The sequence below is a fragment of the Protomyctophum parallelum genome (assembly GCF_964188405.1).
Source record: "Protomyctophum parallelum genome assembly, chromosome: 1".
Taxonomy (NCBI): domain Eukaryota; kingdom Metazoa; phylum Chordata; class Actinopteri; order Myctophiformes; family Myctophidae; genus Protomyctophum; species Protomyctophum parallelum.
The window spans coordinates 95,402,358-95,429,144 of NC_139697.1; the positions used below are offsets into that span (position 1 = coordinate 95,402,358).

At 45.6% G+C, this 26,787-nt stretch overlaps 1 protein-coding gene across 1 annotated transcript in view; it reads right to left on the minus strand.

Moving 5' to 3' along the window:
* galnt10 (UDP-N-acetyl-alpha-D-galactosamine:polypeptide N-acetylgalactosaminyltransferase 10 (GalNAc-T10)) overlaps positions 1 to 20,758 on the minus strand; it is a 138,546-nt gene extending 117,788 nt beyond the window's left edge. The window contains exon 1 of the mRNA XM_083767000.1: positions 20,228 to 20,758. Within this exon, the coding sequence (XP_083623126.1) occupies positions 20,228 to 20,419 (192 nt within the window). The 5' untranslated portion in view covers positions 20,420 to 20,758. The remainder of the gene's footprint in view (positions 1 to 20,227) is intronic.
* Between the last annotated feature and the right edge of the window lie 6,029 nt (positions 20,759 to 26,787).

A 26,787-nucleotide genomic window follows, 5' to 3' on the forward strand; every position in this document is an offset into this window, starting at 1 on the left:
GGGAGAAGTGCCGCTTTATTAGCATTCTGCTAATGTAGCACTGCTGCGCGCACACACACACACACACACACACACACACACACACACACACACACACACACACACCTGTAGGTCAGTGGTTTTAAACCTTTCATATCAAGGGCGAACCATTATTTATGCAGCTTTTGAGCCTGGGACCACCATTTGATGAGATTTAGCGCCGCAGACCCAAAACTGATTTTTTATTGTGTTATTGTTGGATAAGATTCTGTCCACAATTGCATGCTGTATTGATGTTGGTACCAGGCAAACATTGATGAAAACAAAAACACACAAAAAAACTACATTATAACTGTAGACATCATGCTAATTAAGTAATGCAGATGTTTAGCAATAATTTGTTAAGTTCTCAACCAGTGGTCCGGGGACCACCGTTGATCCTTGAGGAGGTTCCAGGTGGTCCGCACAGCTAAATGATGGTAGAGTTGGTCGCCAAATGGACCCTTATAGATATTTTAACTCTCGAGTTAAAAGTGTTGTTAAACATTTGCATTACTTAATTTACTAGAAGTCTACACAATCAGAGAATGTAGAAGAATTGTTATTTTTGATCAACGTTTGCCTGTTATCTCTCCTATGGTGGCAACATACAGCATGGAATTTGTCGTATCCAACGATTAACAAATATACGTTTTGGTTCTGAGAGGCTGAATCTGATCAAATGGTGGTCCGAATAAAGAATGGATAAAATAATGTTGGAAACCACAAAAAACAGCCATAGCCACTAGCCCAAATATGCTGACATCATCACTTTTTTGATGACGGCTATATGGCCGTGTTTTTTGTGCGAAACTAATGCTTGGAATGGATTCAGCATCATGAAAACCCCCTAGTTTGTCACATGCTACATAAAGCATGATGATTTTTTCTGCCTTAGGTTGTTAATGGTATGGAATTATGAAACTTGCTCAACATATGAAAGTTAGCATCCGGCAGTTTCTACATGCTGGGGACCCATACTAAACATTTATAACATACTGTATTACTTTAGCGACTTTACAGAAGAACAAGCCCAAAGTCGCCTACAATAAGCAGACATGGTAACACTGGTCACTGCTTGAATCCACAAGTCTAACATGTGGTGTTCCACAGGGTTCTGTGCTAGGCCCACTCCTGTTTGCCCTATACATGCTTCCTCTCGGAACCATTAGTAGCACCTTCAAGGGCATCTCCTATCATTTGTTATGCTGACGATATTCAATTATGCTGTTCTTTCAAACCAGATAAGATGGATAATATGATCACCATACACGAATGTATTACTGCCATTGTCTAGCAACTTCTTGCAGCTGAATCCAGACAAAACAGAAGTTTTAATTGTTGCCCCAAGTAGGGTTGCTGCAGACGTTGCCGATCGCCTCGGGTCATTAAAACAGAACATATGCACCAACCCCAGAAACGTTGGCATTATTTTAGATCAGTCCATGCTTTTAGACAAACACGTTAATTCTGTATCGCGCATCGTTAATTCTGTCACCTTCGTAACATTGCCAAACTAAGTTCAGTTGTTTCACACCCGGAGTTAGAAACTATTATCCATGCATTTGTGTCATCACGTCTTGATTAGGGATGCACCGAAAGGGAAATTCTTGGCCGAAACCGAATACCGAATATAGGAAACAGTTGGCCGAAAACCGAATACCGAATAGCCGAATACATATTTGTTGTAAAGCTACCTGATTATGGCAAAAGACATGATTATGGCAAAACCTAACTTAAATAATAAACACTTATGCAGGGGCGGAGCTAACGGGGGTGTAGGGGGGGTGGTCACACCCCGGCCCGGACCTCCTGAGGGCCCGGGCTGTCAGCTGACCGATTGACGATTTTTTACACAGTCACTCACGACTGATAAAACCAGCGGGCCCCCGCGAATCCCGCAATTAACCAGATACAGAGCTTATATAGCCTATATAATAGCATACACTTTAGCAAAATATCATGTCTGATGAGAATGTACTGCGCTGGACTGTACAAGCACCGTGGAGTCTGTCTCAAGCCCACCACACACCGGCTGCGTCCGCCGCGCGGCGCGGACACAGCCGCCTCCATTATTTTTCAATGAACCTAACGCACACCGGCTCCGTCCGCCGCGTCGCGCCGCGGCGCCTGGCGCGCCGATAGAACCCAGTTCTATTTTCCAGGCGGCGCCGCGCAGCAACGCGCCGCGCCGCAGACGGTGTGTGTCGGGCTTCACACTCTCTCCAACAGACATCCTCACTTCTCAGCCACGCTCCAAAAGTGCAGCACCTGTCACTCATTAGTAGGCTAATCACTCTGTGAGGATTTAGGAGTGCATATGTGTGGATAACTTCCTTTTCTCCACAACGGACTGTTTCGATTCTAAACCCCTTCTTGTTTCTTTTCCCTGTGTGCGATCACTCAGAAGGTGAAACAGAACACAAAGATGAGTAGTAGACTATTTATTTTTTAACACACTGACGCACGCACCTCTCTCTCTCTCTACGTCTCTCTCTCTCTCTCTCTCTCTCTCTCTCTCTCTCTCTACGTCTCTCTCTCTGTCTCTACGTCTCTCTCTCTCTCTACGTCTCTCTCTCTACGTCTCTCTCTCTCTCTCTCTCTCTCTCTCTCTCTCTCTCTCTCTCTCTCTCGTGTGTGCACTGCTGCGCAATGTCACAGACACAGGCACGAACAATAATATATAGCATAAATATTAGGCAAAATATAGCACTTTCCCTCTATCTGTGACTGTGATCAGCTCCTCACACACTTGACTCTCGTTCATGCACGCCTGCTCAAATTAGCAGCAACTGTTTGCGTTTTTTTTTTTTTTTTCGTCGGGGGGGGGGGGGGGGGGGTGCTGTTGAGAGTCAGGTTCGGTGAGGCCCGGTCGTGCCGTCTCACACCCCGGCCCGGGCCAATGTTGTTCCGCCACTGCACTTATGGGTCCATTAAAAAAACATCTAATTAATTGGAGGCTTTGTGATTAATTAATCTCAATTAATCACATTTTAATCGCATACGAATAGGCCTATTTGACCTGAGCAGTGAGCTTTTTTTCTACATAAGCATAGGCAATAAAACAAGTAGTAATATTAATAGTGATAATATTATTTATATAAAGCTTCTCTGAGTAGGCTACTTAGACACTCAAGGAGAACATGAGAAAACAAATAAAAACAACTTTATTAGAGAAAAACTAAGACTATGGAATAAAATAAATTAAAGTGGAATGAGATAGCAATATTCCAGAGGTGGGTTTGAATTTATAGGTGGTGGGCTGTGGCATGTCTCTGAGTTTTGGGAAGTGCATTATAGTTGTGGACAGTGAAACCCTGACCATTAAACATGGGCAGACGCAACGATACAGTATCATTCATTGTTAAAGCTCCAAATGATATTCCCATTCGTCTTTGTGTCTGCCCGTGTACTGTAAACGCAGCAGCGAGTGTGAGGTGTTAAATCTAACGTTAGCTCCCATGCTAGCTATAGCTTCCCTCGTCAACAGAACAACACCCGTCCACAGATCGGGTGGAAGAGCTGCTGATATCACGTTGCTTGTGCCCGTGGATGGGAAATAAGATTTAAAAGGCTATGGAAGCGTGGATGAAAGCACATATGTATGCAATAAAGTTGTGTCGGATCTGCCTGTGCATTGAAGCATTCCGTGACTGCTGCGACGTGTGTTGTGTTGTGACTGCTCAGTGCTCACTGCTGGCTGAGCTCAGATGCATAGTTAATGAGCGTCATAAGCATGCGCCCTTCCTGCGCTGAAAGTAGCAGATCTACAAGCTATCTACCCGTCGCAATGCACAGCGCGTTGGGCTTGTACATCTTTGTTTTTCCCGCAGTTTAGTTCGATTCACAACTTTAGGACCACTACTACTATTCGGTGATATTTTTCGGCTTATTTGAGCCGAAACCGAATAGGCCGAAAATACATTTTAGCCATTTTCGGCCGAATATTTTCGGTGGCCGAATTTTCGGTGCATCCCTAGTCTTGATTATTGTAATTCTCTGTTTATCTGTCTGTCTAAAACCGCATTAGATCGCCTGCAACTGGTTCGGAATACAGCTGCTAGGTTGCCTCGACTATTAATTACAGAATACATTTTAAGACTTTAGTCATTACACACCGAGCCCTCCATGGCCAGGCACCTCCTTATCTCTCTGACCTGCTCCAACCGTACCTGCCCAGCAGGTCATTGAGATCCACATCACAGGCTTTGCTGGTTGTTCCTCAGACAAAACGAATAACCAAAGGCGATCGAGCCTTTGCAGGTTTTGCCCCAAGGCTATGGAATGAGCTCCCACTCCACCTAAGAACTGTGGATTATGTGGATATACAGTGTATATGCTATACAGTGAACAACAATATAAAACAATCAAGTTAAAACTAGGCACACAGGAGGCGGAGCAATGCATGACACAATGAGAAATAAAAGCAAAAAACATTGAAGAAGGTCAGATAAAAAATAAATAAATTACAAGACCAAATGTAATCTAAATAAATGTGTTTTATCAAGATCTTATCGGTTGGGGCGTTCCACAGTGTGAGAGCGACCACTGCAAAAGGCCCGGTCCCGTCGCAGGAATCTTCGGAAGAAATCTTTGTCAGAGGACCTGAGAGATCTCACATAAATTTGGCTTTTCCACCAGTAAGTCCGAGATGTGAACTGGAGCTAAATATGCCAACCCTGCATCTCAGCTCATGTCCCTGTGAGAGGTGGACTGGTCAGGCAGTCAGTGTGTGAGAGAGGTGGACTGGTCAGGCAGTCAGTGTGTGAGAGGTGGACTGGTCAGGCAGTCAGTGTGTGAGAGGTGGACTGGTCAGGCAGTCAGTGTGTGAGAGGTGGACTGGTCAGGCAGTCAGTGTGTGAGAGGTGGACTGGTCAGGCAGTCAGTGTGTGAGAGAGGTGGACTGGTCAGGCAGTCAGTGTGTGAGAGGTGGACTGGTCAGGCAGTCAGTGTGTGAGAGGTGGACTGGTCAGCCAGTCAGTGTGTGAGAGGTGGACTGGTCAGGCAGTCAGTGTGTGAGAGGTGGACTGGTCAGGCAGTCAGTGAGTGAGAGAGGTGGACTGGTCAGGCAGTCAGTGTGTGAGAGGTGGACTGGTCAGGCAGTCAGTGTGTGAGAGAGGTGGACTGGTCAGGCAGTCAGTGAGTGAGAGAGGTGGACTGGTCAGGCAGTCAGTGTGTGAGAGGTGGACTGGTCAGGCAGTCAGTGTGTGAGAGAGGTGGACTGGTCAGGCAGTCAGTGAGTGAGAGAGGTGGACTGGTCAGGCAGTCAGTGAGTGAGAGAGGTGGACTGGTCAGGCAGTCAGTGCTGAGCTGTTCGGCTGGGTTAAGAAAGAGCAAATCAATGGAGCCGGTGGGGCAGAGCTTCCACCATGCTGCTGCTGCTGCTGCTGGGAGGACATTAATACAACACCTGTTTCTCAGCGGACAATCAGGCATGAGGCTTCAACAGCGAATCAATTCAGAACCCGGGACATGATGAGGACGAAATGTTGACAGGGCACGTTTTGCTTCTTCTTTTTTTTTTTACCGTCTTACTGCCGGGGACGTTTTCAGAATAAAGGCGCTGCCATGTGCCATGGGCAGATACTGTATCAGTATCGGGAAAACTATCCAATCGGCCCTTGTCTGTCATATCGGGTCATATCGGTATCGGTGAATATGCCAGTCTAACCACCGATCCGACACAGGGGTAAGGGGTTGACACTATGGCAGGTAAATAAAATGTTGGGACATGTGGAGTTTGCTTTGGACTTGCCCAAACTACAAGTGCACATTTGAGTGAGGAGTCTGCTATAAACACAACATGAGATCACGACACTGGTATCGGTATTCGGTATCGGGCCAGCTAACACAGAAATTGAGGTATCGGGATCGGAAGTGAAACAAGTGTATCGGGACATCCCTACTGAAAAGCCCCCGCCACACTTTGCGCTACCTTGTCTGATGTCTCTTTAGAAGCGTCAATATTCCAAACGAGATTTCTGATTAAGTCAAAAATGAGGATAGAACATGCACTAAACATGATCGCTGAAGAATGCATGGCCAAGCCAAACGTTCTCAACAACATGCTCAGCCACCAGAGAGACCTGCATGTTGACCTCTAGCCCTGCGCGTTGACCTCTAGCCCTGCGCATTGACCTCTAGCCCTGCGCGTTGACCTCTAGCCCTGCGCGTTGACCTCTAGCCCTGCGCGTTGACCTCTAGCCCTGCGCGTTGACCTCTAGCCCTGCGTGATGACCTCTAGCCCTGCGCGTTGACCTCTATCCCTGCGCGTTGACCTCTAGCCCTGCGCGTTGACCACTAGCCCTGCGCGTTGACCTCTAGCCCTGCGCGTTGACCTCTAGCCCTGCGTGTTGACCACTAGCCCTGCGCGTTGACCTCTAGCCCTGCGCGTTGACCTCTAGCCCTGCGCGTTGACCTCTAGCCCTGCGTGTTGACCACTAGCCCTGCGCGTTGACCTCTAGCCCTGCATGTTGACCTCTAGCTCAGTGTTACCGCCGCAAGACGACGTCCGGAAGCTTGTATCGATCATGAGCTGACATCAGGTCAATGATAACAAATAAAATGAAAACTACATGAAAACAAACATGTTGAACATTCTGTTAACACCCTGAGCGCACAGGACGACGTTCTTCGCCCGACGCCCAGGACAAAGATTGATTCAAAGGACGGAGATTATTAAAAAATATATTTTTTATCCCACGATTTTGTAACCCATTTTTCACCCCTGTGTCAATCATCTAATGTGATCCTGGGCTCTACACACCCTCTGCCACCCTGGGGAGAGCAACCGACTTAACTCAAGCACTTACCCACTATTGGTGTGCGCTCCTTTTGTTTGTTTACATGAATTTAACATGCCGCTACCTTTCAGGCTTGAAACAAAATTCAAATGAAACAACAAAAGATAGACCAACATTGCAGTAACTTCACGTCTCCAGACTTTCCGCCTCACCAACTCGGAGTGACATTGGCAAAGCCCTCACCCCTATGGTTTCAACAGTGCATGCAAATGTCTGTTGCAGGCTTGTAGCCAACGTGTCCGAAATCACACCAACCACAGCAAGCCGCTTTTGTTTTAAATAGTCCTCCATTAAGAAAGTCGGCAAAAATGGTTTCACCTAATGGACGGAGAGGGAAGACCTGACAGACAAATAATAATAATAATAATTCAAAGAAATATATATGAACATATATATATATATATATATCAAAAAGGGAAGGCACTGCACACTCCAGGGAACAGAGACGGACAACTTACTGCATCAACTTATTTATTAGCACGAACGCCTGACACCTGAAATCATATGCCGTATATATTCTGCATAATAAGTATGTGCCATATATTGGCATACGTGTTCATCTATTTAGTATAGGCGGGCTCTAGACCGGATCTGGCCTTTAATTAATTTGCGGGAGATTTATTACCACGGGAGCAGACACTAATTTCACATGCATGGGCAGGATGCCAAATCTCTTCCTTGGTGTTTCCCATATACCTCCTCCCTCTCTCTCTCTCTCTCTCTCTCTCTCTCTCTCTCTCGCTAGCCTCACGTGAACCTGGAAGTTCAACTGGGTCCACCATTCTGACAGTCGTGCCAATAAGTGTCTAATTCCTGCTTGGAGGGAGTGAGGATTATAGGAGGCAACTGTGAGGAGATACTGTGAGAAATAACATGAGTGTATCCTTAACCCATGTATACCTGAGGGCCATTCTACTAAGGTCTTCTGAATCTGTTTTCTGAAGGAAGAAAAGTATTCTCTCTCTCTCTCTCTGTGTCCCGACAGAGACGACATATATAGCTAAAATCTAGAATAAAATGACACAGGTGGTGTTCCCGCTTCCCGGTTTGAACTGACTAACTCATTTTGACCTGAGATCAGATTCTAAAAATGTCTTCTAAATCCTGACAGTTTTCTGAAAAAGCTATGTTTCTATGTCAGTCGTTCTTCGATTTTTCCAAAATAGCAGACCAACAAGCTCATAGCGCGGCACCGAGTGCCGCGCTATGAGCTTGTAGATCTGCAGATTGTAGAGCTTGTAGATCTGCAGATTGTAGAGCTTGTAGATCTGCAGATTGTAGATCTGCCGAGCTATTTTCACCACTTAACACCTTGAGGGCCCGGGCTTATTTAATCCATTAATAAAATGTGCCCATCGTCAGCAAGCCCCTCTAGGCTGTAGAACGATTCGATCAGTTTTCATAGCACTAATTTGACGGAGATTATCAATCTCCGCCTCGGGCATATTATGACCGTGCACGTCCTGGTGGTACCTCTATGGTGTTAATTAATGGAATTTCTTAGATTTTCTTTTGAAAGATTTTTTTTTTAATTAATTCACTTTCTTGGGGCTGTCTTTGGAAAATGTTTTGAAATAATAATGTGTCTGCGACCCACAAAAGGGTCCCGAGTCCCGACCCACTGTTCGGGAACCAGTGCATTAGGCTTATTTACCGTATAATGTAGCCTTGTTGTAGACTCACACACCCACACATTCAATTGCACACACAATCATGAATGTGTTGTTTGTCACACGCTATGTTCGATTACTTTGTCTAACTTACTACTTTTTACTTATTTTTCTCTTTTAATGTTAACTTTTCGTACAGTTATTTTTTTATTGTATTGTATACGCATAAATAAATATTTTCTGTAGACTTAGATAGCATCTGATACAGACTTATAGCATGTTATGTAGACGGCACTATAATTGCATTGTATATAGTCATAGCACGCCATAGTACATATGTATAGCATAGTAGTATATATATATAGTTTATATGTATAGTCTCATAATATAGATATTCCACTGTTACTTTCTTAGCTTACGCATGTTTTATGATAAATGCTTTTGTGATGTATTCCCATGCTTTTGTTCTTGATTATTGTAAGTCGCTCTGGATTAAGAGCGTCTGCTAAATGCCTAAATTGTAAATTGTAAATAAACAACACGATAAAAAAGGCTGTATTCCAGCCGACCCAGCAGCACTGCAGGGAGTGTGGTGGAACAGATGGTTAAAAAAAAGAAAAGGAACCTGGATATATCTGGGCCGCGACGCGCCCCCGCCCCGCACGGGGGACTTTGTGGAGGGTTTCCCTGTTCTAGTGTTCTTGTTGTGTTTATGGATGGGACCCCAGAGAGAGATTCCAAGAGGTGTTTGTAGTTACACTCGTGGGAGTTTGCCTGCATGGTGTTACTTACAAACTAATACCGCTGCTTCTCCCTCGCTTCACTGCGGACGGACAGGCTGAACTCCAAGCTCGGGCTTGAATGGAAGAGCTCAAACGATGCGGAATGTGAAACTGAGCGTTCGGGTGTGGTTGCCAGTTTAGCGTCTCGAGCGGCCGGATTCAGCACCGCTGTTGATTTCGTCGACGAAAACTATGACATAAAAGATGTTCGTCGACTACCTTTTTTCACGGAGGAAAACTAAACGGAAACTAAATGAAAGCTAAGCTATATGATGACTAAAACCAAGACTAAATATGTTGAGAATTTTGTCAAATAAAAACTAGACTAAAATGTTAGGAAGGGACTATAAGTGGACAAGAGATCCAGTATAAGTAAAAGACACAAGTCGTTTTACACTTGGTTGCGTGCTGAAATTGAAAATAGCCGATTGAAAACCACTGCTACACAGCATCACACAAAAACATCAGAGGTGACAGATCCGCATGCTGGAAACAGTTAGAGAGGCAGGGGCTGAAATCCCGTAAGAGGGCACTTTTGGACAAAAATAGCAAAAATAGCAGATCTACAAGCTCACAACGCGTCGTGCTGCGACGCGTTGAGAGCTTGTAGATCAGCTATTTTCGGGGCGCAACCCAGCACTCTTCAGCTCTAGTGGAGATGCGCTGTACGACATGGATTTCTAAACTAATTTGTTCAACGCAAAATTCTGTGTTCAAGTTCAGGAGACTTCGAGAAAAATAAAAGAAGCAATTCTCCTGAATGCTGCCTTCCGGTATGACATGGCATGGAAAGGAGAGGAGGGGCATTTGCATTTCTTTCACCAAAGTAAATGCTGCATTCGTGGTCTGGAATCAGCAGTGCGATTCAAGCTTGTAGATCTGCTTATTTTTGCCGCTTTTGAATTTGAATCCTGAAAAAGTAATGTGTGGTTTCCACCCCGACAAGAGACAATATGCTGTATGAATTATATAAGCAACATTATTACGTTTTTTAAAATGTTTTCAGAAAACTTTAAACTTAAAATCAGCCTCAGGTCTAGGACAAGGAACAAGGAACAAGGAACGGACAAAAGTGAGGGAAACTAGTATAATATACTTTATACACCTGGGATGCCTGCGGTTTGGGCCCTTGAATTCAACCAGTTGAGTCACTTTGGTCGACGTGCAACAGGACATACAGTATCTCACCGCTGGGACGAACGCTAAAACCGTCAACCCTTCGGTCTTCAGGAATCACTGGTGGTTCCTTAATTACAGATCCTACGAGCAGCAAATAGAGCAATGATATATTGTGGTTTCCTCTCCGTCTCTCTCTTCAGCTGTTATTGTTCTGGTTGAATCATTCCTGTTGGATTCGGCAGTTTCCGGGAGAGCGGCCAAACAAAGAGAAGTAGGGGGTAACCACCACCGTTTGAGATATTACCTGATCTGTAGCGCAAGACAGCACGCGCACACACACACACACACACACACACACACACACACACACGCACACACACACACACACACACAGAGTTCAGATATGGACATTGTAAATGTGTGAGTTAGATAGAAATCGAAAGCATAAAATTTGCAAATCAAAAAGAATGAATCAGTGAGCGAACAAATAATATATCCTGCGGACAAATTACAAATTAAATTGGGGCTATTTGTCATGACATTAATAATGAATTGCATTTTTATGGCGCTTTTCTATGCACTATGTGCCTACTCAAAGCGCTTACAATGGTTCATTCATTCATACATTGTTTAAGAACCACTGGTTTAAACCAGCCCAAATAAGCAAGTCTACTTGAAAACTAGAAACAAGCCCCCAAACTAGAAACAAGCCCCCGAAAAACAAACAGACAGACAGACAGTCTCCTGCACCTGTCCCATCATGTAGGCCCTACAGATCTGATGTGATCCGAGGCCCCTGACCCAGATCGGCCCCTGACAGGCATACAGAGCGGGCTCCTGGCACGCGCTCGGTCCGCACGCGAGTTCTGCACGCGCTCAGTCGGCGCGTGAGTTCTGCACGCACTCAGTCCGCGTGTGATCGAGCAGTGAGTCAACGTCTTCCTTGTTTGAGGAAACTCCTCTCACACCGCAAAGTGTGACTGAACAAACACCTCTTTCATCCCTTCACTCCTTGTTTAATCTCTCCTGAGGCATCCCTCTCTCCCTCATTCACTCTCCCTCCCTCTCTCTCTCCCTCTCCCTCCCTCTCTTTCTCTCTCTCTCCCTCTCCCTCATTCACTCTATCCCTCTCCCTCATTCACTCTATCCCTCTCCCTCATTCACTCTCTCCCTCTCCCTCTCTCCCTCATTCACTCTCTCCCTCTCCCTCTCCCTCATTCACTCTCTCCCTCATTCACTCTCTCCCTCAGTCAGTAATGAGAAGCACAGAGTCTCTGCTGCTGAATTTTAGACCTTCAGTCGACGTCCTGTTCTTCTTCCAGAGGCTTAAAACTCAATACAGAGTCTCATCTCCCACTCTGAGAGAAACGCGCACAAACGTGCACACACACACACAGACACACAAACACACACACACACACACCCTCTAAAGTAAACAGTTTAAATGTTTAATGTTTAGGAGGGTCAGAAGTTTCAGTGTAAACAAATGTATCGTTGCAAAGCCCTACAGCATATTTTGCATAGCAAATAATGTGAAATAAACTGCACAGAAGTGGAAGCACTTCTGTGCAGTTCAAAGCCCTGTAAGTCCAGTCCAAGTGCATTTTCTAATTGCTCTTAATCTCATAGGACTTAATTCCTTCATCAACAACAGCCACGAGTTTCCACTCAACTTATTCAGGGTCGTATTTAGAAATGAACCACGAGCCAATTTCAGAAATGTTTCCTGGAGGTTAGTGCACGGACCACGATGCTGCTTGTGAACATCAGGATGTGGGTTCAAACCCACAGCCGTCTCTCCTGTCTCTGCCCTTGGGTTTACCCGTCTCTCGACGCTGACCCGTCCGAAATAAAGTATAACATGGCAAAAATAGATCTGAAGTCACCGAGGACTCGCCGGGCGGATTTAAATCCTCCCGTGTGCACAAACTGGAAACCACTAACGGTTGTCTTGGAGCAGAAATACCTCAAAGCCGTCCAATTCCGATTAGCGCCGGTTTGTGCGTAGATGTTCCCTGAAGGTTAAAGTGCTGGATTCACTGATTCTGGGTTTTCTACAACTTCATTCTGAACACAGAAGAATGGAGAGAATGAAACTAAATACCAAAGACGGTTCCATTTGTACACTCTCTGAGTTACAGAGTAACAGTTACAGAGTTAAGGGTTCCATTTAGTTCCTAATTATCATTTAGCTGGGGACCCCCTGGAACTCCCTCAAGGACCCCCAGCGGTCCCGGGACGCCACTTTGGGAACCACTGGTCTATATTTTAGCCGTTTTTTTAAAACGTCTATATATAGCCCAGCGTCTATAAATATCTGTTGAAACGACAATGTTTCAACATCTGATCTAAGCCTAGACCGCTAAAATACTAACATTTTTAGACCTTTAGACGTCTAATAGCCTGAAAAATGCTCAGTGGGAGACTGACTGGAGACCTGGAGGTGGGCTGGATCCACTGGGCATTCCAACGTCTACTGTACACAACGGAGATCTGGGAGAACTGGTCTGAGGTGTGAAAACAGGTTGGGTCTTTTTCTTCTCGCAGGAGAAGACGAAATAGAAACATAAATTGTGTATTAAATTTGGCACTAGTGATAGTGCATAAAATATTCTCGGCAATATTCTCGGCCTATTCGAATAGCCCGAATAGGCCGAAAATATATCACTGAATAGTGTATGCAATTAATGCATTCAAAACAGCTGAATAGTGATTAATATTTAAGTTAAGTTTTGCCATAACCCTTTATTTTGCCATAAATCAGGTAGCTTTAAGGTACGGCCATGACAGCAATGGTAGGAAAAATATATATAATATTAATCATATTCGGATATTCGGTTTTCGACCAACTGTTTCCTATATTCGGTTTCGGACAAGAATTTCCCTTTCGGTGCATCCCTATTTGGCACATAACTAAACAAATGAGAAATAACTAGAAAAAGTGCCCTTCCGGGCACAGGTCTCCACCAGGTTATCCACAGATCCGTGCAGTTAGAGGTAAAAACACTTTTCGGCCAGTTATAGCGCCACCTTGAGGCTGAGTTGAAATTGTTCATGTGGCATTTCGTCCTCGGCCTAGTGGGAATGTGGGTGCACAATTTCAGGGAAATCACGCGATGTGTTCATGATTTGCAGCATTTTGTTTGAAACTGAGCACTCCTGTGAACTTTGGAAGCCAATCTTAACCAATCAGGATGGAGTCTGATAAATCTGAAAGACCCGTTTGGTTGAATGGCTCTAGAGAGACTGTGTACCAATTTGCGTGATGTTTGGACAAAATCTGTAGGTGTACTGTGCAAAAACTTGTTTTGCACAAAGCGGCCTCCTGGTGGCGCTATAACAGGCCGTTCTGGAAAGTTTGGGGCAGAGGTTCATGGTTGGCATCCAGGGAGTGTGTGTGCAAAATATGGCATCGACCGGGTTAACGGTGGCCGAGATTAGCTGTTCACGGACACACGGACACACGGACGGACGGACGGACGGACGGACGGAGTGCAAAACATACTCTCCCCACATGCCTTCGGCCTGGTGGAGACAATAAATCAGACCAGACGCTGGCGCTTTGGCATGGGGGTCAGATCAACATGTGGAATGAATTCTGTACTGGCCATATATGGAGCGTGTCTTGAGTGTACAGGGTTTGATGAGGTCAGATCAGCATATGGAATGTCAGAACAGGACATCTCCATATATGGAGATCTAAGGATGGCAGTGGTGGCAGTGTCTTGAGTGTTTGAGTTTGATGAGGGCCCAGGTAGAGCAGGGACTTAATTTCCAGACCTGTTGAGAACTCTTGTTTTCGCCGGCTGCCGAGCGCAGCTGCATTTATAACTTTGGGGCAGGCCTGTCTGCCCCAAAGGGTTTGAGGTCAGATGTAGAGTTGCTGGCCATTATTGATGACATCTACAGAATTCTGATAATAAATGACACTGTGCATATTGTTTTGCCAAATATTGTGATTGCTATGTGAATGTCCTATAAACTAGAAATCTACAATCTTTCACGTGAATAAAATGTTCAAAACCTTTAGAGAGAGGGGAGGGGAAATGCCAGAGCTTGTTTCTGGATTCATTTTAAAACCTCTTAAAACCCCACGGGGGTCCGGGAGGGAAAATCTAAAATATCGGAGTTGGAACCTGAGACCTTGACCAGCCCCATTTACCCGCTGAGAGCTGTTCATGAGGTGGACAGAATCTAGCCCCCACCGCCGGGGGATTGGGGCTCAAAAGGTTTAAACGCAGAGAAAGAATTTATCTGACATAATTCATACTTCAGCCAAAAAGGAATAAGGCACTGGAACAACAACCATGGTAACTTAATGCCTTGTTTATATGAAGGCTCAAGGTAACTTAATGCCTTGTTTATATGAAGGCTCAAGGTAAAGTGGGACAACATTTCAAAAGGTTTTCCCACTTGTATTTTGCGCCGTAATAAAAGAAAGACGGTAAGTTAATCTGCGCCTCTCTGGTGTGTCTCCCCTTTGTTCTGTTGTCATTGTTCTGCTCATGTGACCTCATGCGACCTGAAACACTTTACCAGGTTTAGGTAGGGAAAGTTAGAGAAATGTGAGGCAAATCTGAAAAAAAAAAAAAGAAAAAAAGCTTACCAGTTACCACTAGCATTTCTTCACAAATGTGTGCATAAAGGTGTCTACTATGGTAATCGTTTTAACTGTTTCCTGACTTGTTTCTCTCCACATTTCGCTGCGTTGAGTTGGTAAACCGGCGAGTTCTCCGGTATTCTCTACTATCACCTATCAATTTGTTCCAAGTCAACCCCCTTGGGAAACTTTGTGACAGCTGCTGAAAGTCGGGGTACCATTAACAACTTATATGCAGGCAAATGTTTCAAAAATGTATCATGCTATAGTATGCGACATGTCAAACTAGGGGCTTTTCATGATTCTGATTCAGTCCATTGCAAGCATTAGTTTTGCATGAAAAAAACCCTCCTTGGGCTAAATTCGGCCATAGCCACTTGCCCAAATGTGCTGACGTCATCACCTCATTTCACTTTGAGAAACTCTGACATAAGGACACAAGGCCAGACTTATTTGTATAGACCACCCCACAGATCATTATTGTGAAAATATGCATCACAGTGAGCATGTAGATCGGCTATTTCCTTACCAAATATTTGAGAATTAGGCCAATTTGGTATTAAAAAAGTCTTGAAAGTCATTACATTGTAACTTTAGAAATGTGTAGATACAGACCCTGTATACACTCATACTGTATGTTGGTTTCAATGGTTTGTCTACTATTGAGTGAGAAAACAATGTTGCACATTAAGCCAATCATCTGGGGACCTCCCAAAATAATTTGGGGACCCCCCTGGGGGTCCAGACAGCCAGTTTGGGCACGACTGGTTTAGACCTGATGCTATAGAGGCTCTTGGGTTACCCATGATCCTAGATTACAGAGCCACTACACTACTGTCTCTCTGCATTTGATGTATGCGTTTACTTTGCTTAGTGTAAGTCACAGAGATGTTTATTTGAATTTATTTTTGCACCTGTAATTCTGAATTCATACTTCATTCCTACACCTGGGATTTTGCACGGCTACCACAACAGAGGAAATTGCGTGTGTGATTAATTAATCAGTGTGTGACCAAAAATAGCCAGTCTACAAGCTCACACCTCGTCTGGTTGCACCGCATTGTGAGCTTGTAGCTCTGCCTTTTCGGCAACGATAGACTGAGAAGTCGCATGCACATTGAATATACATTGTGTATTATGTGACTATTCAATCGATCCGCGGGAGATATTATAACTCTATGGCAGGGAGATTTCAGTTTCCCAAACGTATTATTATGAATTGGATTATAACTTATGGCAACGTCGCACGGTAAGCACCATATGCCTTGGCCCTTGGGTGGAAGAGCAGGGCGGTCGTTCCGCTGCAGCAGCTGACTAGCCTGGCACGACCAGACTCATAGGGAGGATTCACTGACGCTCCCTCCCCGCAAATGCTCCCTTTCGTGCATGCAAGAACTGTGGTAGGCTACTTTTTTTTTTTTAAGGTTACCAAACTTTTCTACCCATTCCACCACACTTCCGCGGCATAATGACGACAAACCACAAAACCACCTGTCGCGTCCCGGCCCCCTGATTATATAGCGAGTGGCCCATGACGTCAGCCGCTGCGGCTACACCCGATAACAGACTCGACAAGCCAAACGCTTATTGATACTCGGGTCTCAATAAATGCCGAACCGGCTTTGTAATGGACACGATTTTCGGGCTTGGCATCCCTAGACGGGATGGAACACTAACCTCGCAATCTCAGCAAACACTCCAACCACAGTGAGCCGTAGTCAATCTATAATCTAGCTAGCCAGTCATGAATCAATAATGATCAGTAAGTGACTCAGAAAGGCAGTTAGCTAGTTTTAAGCAGGCAGTCCATTCCAGTCAGTCAGTCAGCCAATCAGTCACGCATTCAGGAACCCAGACAAAACGATCAATATGCCAGTTAGTAAAAACAAGGGGGTGAACGATCCAAGCAGACATGTGGTAGCACATGCAATGACCATTTATTTTGTGTGACCCTACAAAAGAATCATATTTGAACTGGGGACTGCATGCCCGAAATCATCATTTGAACTGGATCAAGTCATTCAGTTAACTCGGTGAATGAGGCCAAGCTGACTCGTCCCGTCTCTGGTAGTGAGTGTATTCTCGGTCAATGAGCCCAGGCAGACTCGTCCCGTCTCTGGCAGTGAGTGTGTTTTAACTCGGTCAATGAGCCCAGGCAGACTCGTCCCGTCTCTCAGCCATGCCGTTATGGAGCTTCTTGTGAATTGTCTCTCATCCTCATTAACCTCCACTTAACCCGAGCTATCAGGAGCGTTGAGCAGGAAATTGACTAACCCGTGTTTCAAGAGCTGAGCGTAATAATGTACTGGAAAGTTGTCAATGGCCATTCCTTCCCCGTGGGGGAAGCTCTCGTGTTAGTCATCATTTCACTTGTAGCTCGTGATGTGTCGTTTGCTTTAGACCGGACGACAATTCTACAAAAGACCGTCTAAATCAGTGGTTCTCAAACGTTTTCATGTCAAGGACCACAGAATTGATAGTCCTATGTATCCGTAACTCCATCTGTACATGTCTTTGTGCCAGGGACCCCCAGAAGAGAAGATGTATGTTAACCCATTCTGACCTGAGATCAGATTCATACAAGGTTTCCGCCGGACACACACTGGTCTGATGAACCCATTCTGACCTGAGATCAGATTCTAAAAATGTCAGTCGCTCTTTGATTTTTTTTAAATAGCAGACCTACAAGCTCGTATCGCGCCACTCGGTGGCGCGATATGAGCTTGTAGATCTGCTATTTTTCAATAGCTAAAGCATAACATGATGCTAACACCAAAATGGGTGCCCGGTCAGAATGGGTTAAATAATTCAGAATTATTTAACCGATTCTGACTGATTCAGATATTATACAGAAGACCACAATGGAAACAAGCCTAGGCGCTATAGGGGCTTGGCCCTGTTAATAAAGTATTCGATCAATCAATACATATACTTTTTTTTTCCCCAAGCGTCTGTTTCACTACTGAACTAGAAAAAGTGCCCTTCCGGGCACAGGTCTCCACCAGGTTATCCACAGATCCGTGCAGTTAGAGGTAAAAACACTTTTCGGCCAGTTATAGCGCCACCTTGAGGCTGAGTTGAAATTGTTCATGTGGCATTTCGTCCTCGGCCTAGTGGGAATGTGGGTGCACAATTTCACGGAAATCACGCGATGTGTTCATGATTTGCAGCATTTTGTTTGAAACTGAGCACTCCTGTGAACTTTGGAAGCCAATCTTAACCAATCAGGATGGAGTCTGATAAATCTGAAAGACCCGTTTCGTTGAATGGCTCTAGAGAGACTGTGTACCAATTTGCGTGATGTTTGGACAAAATCTGTAGGTGTACTGTGCAAAAACTTGTTTTGCACAAAGCGGCCTCCTGGTGGCGCTATAACAGGCCGTTCTGGAAAGTTTGGGGCAGAGGTTCATGGTTGGCATCCAGGGAGTGTGTGTGCAAAATATGGCATCGACCGGGTTAACGGTGGCCGAGATTAGCTGTTCACGGACACACGGACACACGGACGGACGGACGGACGGACGGACGGACACGCGGACGGACGGAGTGCAAAACATACTCTCCCCACATGCCTTCGGCCTGGTGGAGACAATAACTTTCTGGAAAAACGTTACATAAAGCTAAAATGTTAAATGACAGATGCTTTCCCGGTTTTAAGGGGTTGAGCAGAGAGCTCTTTTATTGAGAATAGTTAGGCTATTCAAAATGCATGACTCACAACAATATAGTAAACACACAAGTAAACATATGCAGACAGACAGACAGACAGACAGACAGAAAGACAGACACTGCAACACAATGTCTGAATAGGATATGCAGCCTAATAATCGCTTTGTATCCGTGTGTGTGGGGAGGGGGGGGTGATAAATACACAGTACACAGCGCCTTACACACATACTACTATATTATTAAACACATCCCACACACACAGGCTCCCCTCGGCTCCCGACCCTATATGTATAATTGCACACGTAGGCATGTATACATAATACACACATCACAGATACACATGCACGTACATTCTCTCTCTCTCTCTCTCTCTCTCTCTCTCTCTCTCTATTCCTAGATTCCTAGTGGAAGGCAGCATTGCATGCATTGGACAGCAATCTGTTGCCTCCATGTCTACAACACACACATGCACATATCTGATTCCTTCCTCTGAGCAATCATTATAGCTGTCATTCACTCATGTGTCTACTCTACATTAGTACAACAAGTAAAGTAACAACAAACAACCACTGTGTACCTGTATACATACATATTCTGTTTTCGGGGGATATTTGACTTCATAACAACCTTGTGTGTGTGTGTGTGGGGGGGGGGGGGGGGTGCCGTCGTGCATATTTTGACAACTTCCTGGACTCTGTTCCCATTACAAGTTCCCCAGCACTATGACGGCTCTGCTACGTGGCTTCCTTCTGCCGTTTTATCTGATAATATTATATAACACCCTTTAAGAGCATAACCTCCGCTATAATAATTTAAACAACATCAACGCGTATGTGCAGAGCCTGCAGACACAGCCAGCAGTAAATAATACACGTTACTTGTTGTGACATTAAACGGACAACATATATAGGTCGCCACTGATGCTGTGTTTTGGAAAAACAGTAGGAGACAAATGAACTAAACGGTAGCGTTACGACACAATCATATTATTATAACTCCAGCCAGCCAGCCTTAATTGGATCAAGAAGCCATTATGCATGTAGCCTATGTGTATTCTTTGATCGAGTGTGTGACTTTAACTTTCGTATCTATCCAAGTCATGGGGCTCGAGCAAATGCATCGACATAGTTAGTCTTCTTGATCAATTCAAGACTATATATCTATAGGCTAGACATTTGATCGAGTATTGACATTTTCATAGATAGCCTACGAAAGTGAAAGTCAATCAGACTCGATAAAATACACCCATAATGATAGCTACCATGGGTGTATTAGGTTAGCTAACCCTGGATCAAAATAAGACTAGGATATGATTATATGATTATTATTAACACGTTAATAATGTTACGGGTCTGATCTACAATGCCGTGCAAATGTAACCAAGCCTTTTTACATTCGTGTTCACACACACACACACACACACACACACACACACACACACACACACAGAGAGAGAGAGAGAGTCTGAGACTCCGAGTTGAATGAATCAACAGTGATTTTGGGGGGGCTGAAGCGAGCACGACACAGCAGCAGAGCAGATATAGGACCGGTAATCCTGTTTTAGAGACTTCGGGCGCAACAAATCACTGTCTCTCTTTCTCTGCTATGAATGAAGTATAATAGTTCTACCTGGATCTGAGGAACGTTGTTGCCTCCTCCAACTCCAACTCCACCTCCACCACCCGGCTCCTCCACGACCTCCGGCGACACGTCAAACACCCTGTCCCTGTACAGAGACCACAGACCCACGTTGGGGAGGAAGAGGAGAGCCAAGGCGAGCAGCCCCGCGACCTGCAGCAGCCTCTTCTGTTTCCGCCGCATCTCCTACTCCTAGAATACTCCGCTCAACCCAACCAACCGTCCGTCCCTCCTCGGCTGGTTGGCTGTGGCCGGCTGGCTGGCTCCTTCCACGGCCGTGGACACACGAACACTACCCCCCGGCGCCGGAGGACCGTCCGTGGAGTGGTTTGAGTTGAGCGGACCCCGCTGGTGAACCCGCCCGGGGCTCGGGGATATTATAGTCCTTTTTGTTTTTTCCCCCCGGGGGGGTCTGGCTGGCTGCTGGACTGGCAGACACAGACAGAAAGACAGAGAGAGAGAGAGGGGAACTTTCACTGCTCCTCTGGCTCAGATCTTACACTGCATGAATAATGATGTGGTAGTCAGGGCTCTGCTGTCTGCTGTATGCTGCTGCTAGTGGCCACTTCCGCTAGGGGGAGGAGCGAACCGCTTTGGCTCTCTTGTCTTTTCTTGGTCTCTCTCTCTCTCTCTCTCTCTCTCTCTCTCTCTCTCTCTCTCTCTCTCTCTCTCTCTCTCTCTCTCTCTCTCTCTCACTCTCTCTCTCTCTCGTGCGTGCGTGTGAGTGTGTGGGGGGGAGAGAGAGAGAGTCCAAAGAAAAGGTGTGCAGAGAAAAGGGCCACATTCCTGCCATTTTTTCAGAAGATATCATATTATAACATGATAATGTTCCTGACTTTTACGTTTGACTTCACATTGTGTGTATGTCAGCTGCACCTTAATTGAGGACAAAGTGATACTTTTGTCTCACATACACACGCGCGCGCGCACGCACGCAAAGGGTAGTTTGGCCAAGAATGACATGAAGTAGTAGCAGGCCTAAATGACATTGAAAATGATGTCATTTTTGTCCAGGGGCTCAGGAGGATGAAGACTCATTTATTGGGCAGAGTTTTATTATACAGGCTCTGAGTAAAGACTTTAAGTAAAAGTACTAATCCTGTGGCTCAGGGCCGGGTAGAGTGGCCGGTAGAACAGCTGGATGGGAACGGCGGCGGTGGCTCAGGGGTAGAGTGCCTGGATGGTAACCATAAGGTTGCCAGTTCGAACCCGGGCTCCCCCACAGTTACTGTCGAAGTGTCCTTGAGCAAGACACTGAACCCCTAATTGCTCCCGATGTGCTAGTTGGTGCCTTGCATGGTTTCCGCTGCCATCGGTGTATGAATGGGTGAATGTAATGCACAATCTCTGTAAAGCGCCTTGGATAAAGGCGCTATATAAATGCACCATTTACCATTTAACCGTGAGGTTCCATGTTCGATCCTGGGCAGCTGCCGGGCTCCCTCGGGGTTAGTGTCGAAGTGTCCTTGAGCAAGACTCTGTCTGGACCCCTAATTGCTCCTGTTGCGCAGGTTTGGTGCCTTGCATGGTTTCCTCCACCATCAATGGGTGAATGAATGTAATGCACAATCTTTGTAAAGTGCCTTGAATAACGGTGCTACATAAATGCCCCATTTAACATTTAGTACTCCGTTACAAGTAAAAGTCCGGAATTCAAAATGTACTTGAGTAAGAGTACAAACTGGCATTGTAGGCTACTCTTTGTCAACCCCCCCCCCCCCTCACATCTCTGCCCCATTCCCTGTCATTCCTGTCTGTCCCTCTATAAAAAATATAAAAATAAAGGCGAAAGCCACAAAAACAACATAAAAAAAACTAGTTTGAAGCGTCCCTTCAAGTAAATGAATGACATATACTTGATCGTCTGCTACAGTGTCACACAAAAGCATCGAAAGTATAGCAGTCGCTATACTCTTCGCCTCGCACCACCTTTCGAGCTTGCAGAACTGCTACTTTTGCCGTTTTTTTAATTTGAATCCTGAGAAGTAAGCAGTTCGTATGACATACGAGGTTTCCACCGGCCGAGAACATTTACAGCAGGTATATGACAAGTCACATGAATTTGAATCCTGAGAAGTAAGCAGTTCGTATGACATACGAGGTTTCCACCCGGCCGAGAACATTTACAGCAGGTATATGACAAGTCACATGAATTTGAATCCTGAGAAGTAAGCAGTTCGTATGACATACGAGGTTTCCACCCGGCCGAGAACATTTACAGCAGGTATATGACAAGTCACATGAATTTGAATCCTGAGAAGTAAGCAGTTCGTATGACATACGAGGTTTCCACCCTTCCGAGAACATTTACAGCAGGTATATGACAAGTCACATGTTGTAAAGGTGTGTGGAAAAGGCACGCAACAGGACACACAGCTGAGCACACACACACACACACACACACACACACACGTCACACACACACACACACACACACTCACACACTCACACACACACACACACACACACACACACACACACACACACACACACACACACACACACACACACACACACACACACTCACACTCACACTCACACACACACACACACACTCACACTCACACACACACACACACACACACTCACACACACACACACACACACACACACACACTCACACACTCACACACACACACACACACACACACACACACACACACACACACACACACACACACACACAGAGAACACTACTTCATTGTACAGTGGTGTATGAACCAGCCTTCAGGGAGGAGTGGAGAGTGCAACTAATTGATTCGTTATAGTCTACGTCCCTGTCTGTAAGGGTGTGTGTCCGGGTGTGTGCGTGCGTGCGTGCGTGCGTGCGTGCGTGCGTGCGTGCGTGCGTGCGTGCGTGCGTGCGTGCGTGCGTGCGTGCGTGCGTGCGTGCGTGCGTGCGTGCGTTAACAGCTAATCTCCGGCACCATTCGACCGGTCCACTCCCTGGAAGCCAGATAAGAGCAGAACCATGCAGTTGCCCACGTCTTTTCACATCGGCCTGTTATAGCGCCACCAGCAGGCCAATTAAGTCTTAGAGATGTTGTCCAAACATCACACAAATCAGTACACAGCATCACGATAGTCATGCATGTGAATGATGTGATCATGACGGATCTGTCCGGTTGTGCACATTCCATCCTGATTGCAATAAGATTCCAAAGTTTGCAGGACACACTAGGCCATTCCCACTAGGCCGAGGAACGAATTCCACCCTAGATTTTTCAAATCGGCCTCATGGTGGCTTATTCACGTATTGAGCGATGCTTAACCTAACATAGGTGGCACTGCTCAACAGTGCCACCTTAGGTCACCCAGCGGAATTGCAGCTGTCCGTACTCAAACAGACATACATGGAGACATGAGATGAATAGTTTATATTATCCAAATGCGCGTTAATTATATTATCCTTGCCGCATCCATATAGGCGTGAGGGACATGTTGGCGAGAAGGCCGCGACGTGGTGGGTGGTGATTATACGATGATTTGGTGCAAGCTCAACATCGGCTGCACTATATATGAAGGCAATAATCAAATCAAACCAAACCTTATTTATATAGCACATTTTTAACGACCAAGGTCGAACTTGGTACTTCACGTCACAGAGCATAAAATACAATTAAAGAGGCAAAAAAGAAGTTAAGAACACACAGAAATTTGCAAAAGGAAGGACATGCAATAAAACAACAAAACAATGTCTCAAAACAAGACAATCAATAAGCCGTACATCAAAGGTAGGCTATGAATTAAACATTGAAACATTGTTTAAAAAGATCTGCTATTTTCAGCTCTGAAAAAGCGGTTGTTCTGGGTTAATTCGGGCTAGAAGATACTGTCACGGTGTGTGTCAAAATGGAACTCAAGTGCATGCAACACAGGCAGAGTATAGTCAACAAGTTTAATAATGGCCAATACACGGGAAAAGGCTTACATCAAAGTCAGGCAGGCAGAGGACTCAAAACCATGCAGTCCAAAACAGGCAAACACATCCAAAGGGGCAGGCAGAAAGCCCAAAAACAGGCAGGAGGTCAAACACCAAATAGTATAGGAGCACTAGGAAATCACTATAGGAAAACTGGGGAACTGAGATCAGGAATACATGCACATAAGTAACAATGGTTATCTTCTATCCAGCAAAGAATGAGGTAGAATGAGTCCAGTTGTATAGGTGGTAGCTTGATAGGGTAAGTAAGTTAGCATATGTAATGATAAGGGAACTGTTGGGCTGATGAGGCAGTGGAAGACAGGTGTATGCCAATATTTTAGTACATTTTGAATTCCGAACTTTTACTTGTAACGGAGTTGTTCTACATTGCAGTATTGATACTTTTACTTATAAGTACAAAACAATTGAGTACTTTTTCCAACACTGATTGCTGCAGAAACATCACTATATGAATGTCCAGCATCTTCAACCGCTTATCCGTAGTCGGGTAGCGGGGGCAACAGCTCCACCAGAGTGTTCCAGACTCTCCAGAGCAACATTAGTGACTTCCTCCTGGGGGATCCCAAGACGTTCCAAGGCTAGTGACTGTGAGTCGATGTGTTTCCTCCAACTGCGCCTTGGACTGCCACGGGGTCTCCTCCCAGTGGGACGTGCCTCAAGGACCTCCCTAGGGAGACGCCCGAGAGGCATCCTATAACCAGATGCCCCAACCACCTATGAATTAATTAATTTTATTTATATAACACCTTTCCAAACATATAGTTACAAAGTGCTTTACAGACAGGTTAAAAACAACAATCATTAGACAACATCAACAACATCAGAAATAACAAAGTATAAAATTACAAAAAACATCAAGGAAAAAATAAAAAACTGAATTAGGAAAAGCACTTTACATACAGGTGTGTTTTTAAAAGCTGTTTTAAAGAGGGCACTGTCTCCACTTGCCTAAAAGCCAACGGGAGGGCATTCCAGAGCGAGCTGAGGTGCGCAGGCCGCAAAGCTGGCTCCTTTCCAGGCGAAGAAGCAGCGACTCTACTCCGAGTCTCTCTCGTGTGACTGAACTTCTCACCCTATCACTGGAGAGATAGGGAGATGCCAGGCACCCGTCGAAGAAAGCTCATTTTGGTTACTATATGAATGTGTTCCACATATTGCTGGCTAAACGCTATTTACTGCTTGTGATCGGGGTCCAAAACAATGACCATCTGTTTCATCACAGTTACCCAGAAGGCCTTGCTGGCCAGTGTGTGAGGTAATGAGGCCTAATTGAGCTGCTCGGAGAGAGAGAGAGAGAGAGAGAGAGAGAGAGAGAGAAAGAAAGAGAGAGAGAGAGAGAGAGAGAGAGAGAGCCAGCCAGGATGGACGGTAGCCATCACACCCACTGAACACACGCCACATCTGCTGTAATATTACCATCATCATCATCATCATCATCATCATCATCATCATCATCATCTGTGTCTCTGTGTGCGTGTATGCGTGCATGCATGTGGTACTGGACAGACACACAAACACGTACGTAGCCATGTAAAACACACGTTTGTGAATAAGTCTGTGTGTGTGTGTGTGTGTGTGTGTGTGTGTGTGTGTGTGTGTGTGTGTGTGTGTGTGTGTGTGTGTGTGTATGCGCATGTATGTCTGTGTGCAGACAGACAGACAGACAATACGCTTTTGCATCTCTCTGCCCCTTCTTGAGCAAAAAATGGTGAGAGAGAGAGAGAGAGAGAGAGAGAGAGAGTGCATTTTACGGCAGTGTTTTCCCATTAGTCCGACACCCTATACCCCAAACCCTAACCTCACAGGGAAGACACGGGTGAGTTTTAACCAGCCACGCATGTGTCTTATACCGTTGATGCACAGTATACTGCCGCCCGCCGCTGTTATCGGCAGTTGCAGCATCTGGACCGGCGGCCGCCGAATGGACCAACACTGCCGCGACACGGAGTGGCAGTGGAGTGTCATAATCCCCCCCCCCCCCCCCCCCCCTCACCTTTGGCAGTCTGATCGCCGGGGCCCGAGAATGTATACTCTCTCCTTCTGGAAATGGTTGTGCTGATGATGCTGATGATATGCGTACGAGTACAGAGATGTTGGTACTGCACTGCTATGTTTTTTATCTCAGTCCGTTCAAGTCAAGACGAATAAAGATCAAATCAAATGTGCATGCGTGCATAATATGTCTGTGGTTATTTTATTTCTTTGCGTGATGTGCGTGCATGGGTATATGCGTGCACGTGCACACGCATGCATGGCTTGAGTCAGTCCGTGTGCGTCAGAGCTATACACCGTGTCAGCCTTGCAGCCGTCATGGCGGTGTTGATAGCAGGCAGATTAGTGTGTGTTTACACACTCGCAGCTTTCCAGATGAACGCTCCGCTTACCAGGCTGGAGCTGTAGCGCTGCTCTGCTTATCCAGCTGCCATGCACCTCAGGGACACATCCAGAATGGACGCCATGTTTATTTATTTACGTGCAAGGAGGACGGCTCACATTTGATGCATGGCAGCATACTGCATCCCTTATGGCAGTGGTTCCCAAAGTGTGGGGTCCGGGGACCCCCAGGGGTCCCTGAGGGAGTTCCAGGGGGTCCCCAGCTAAATGA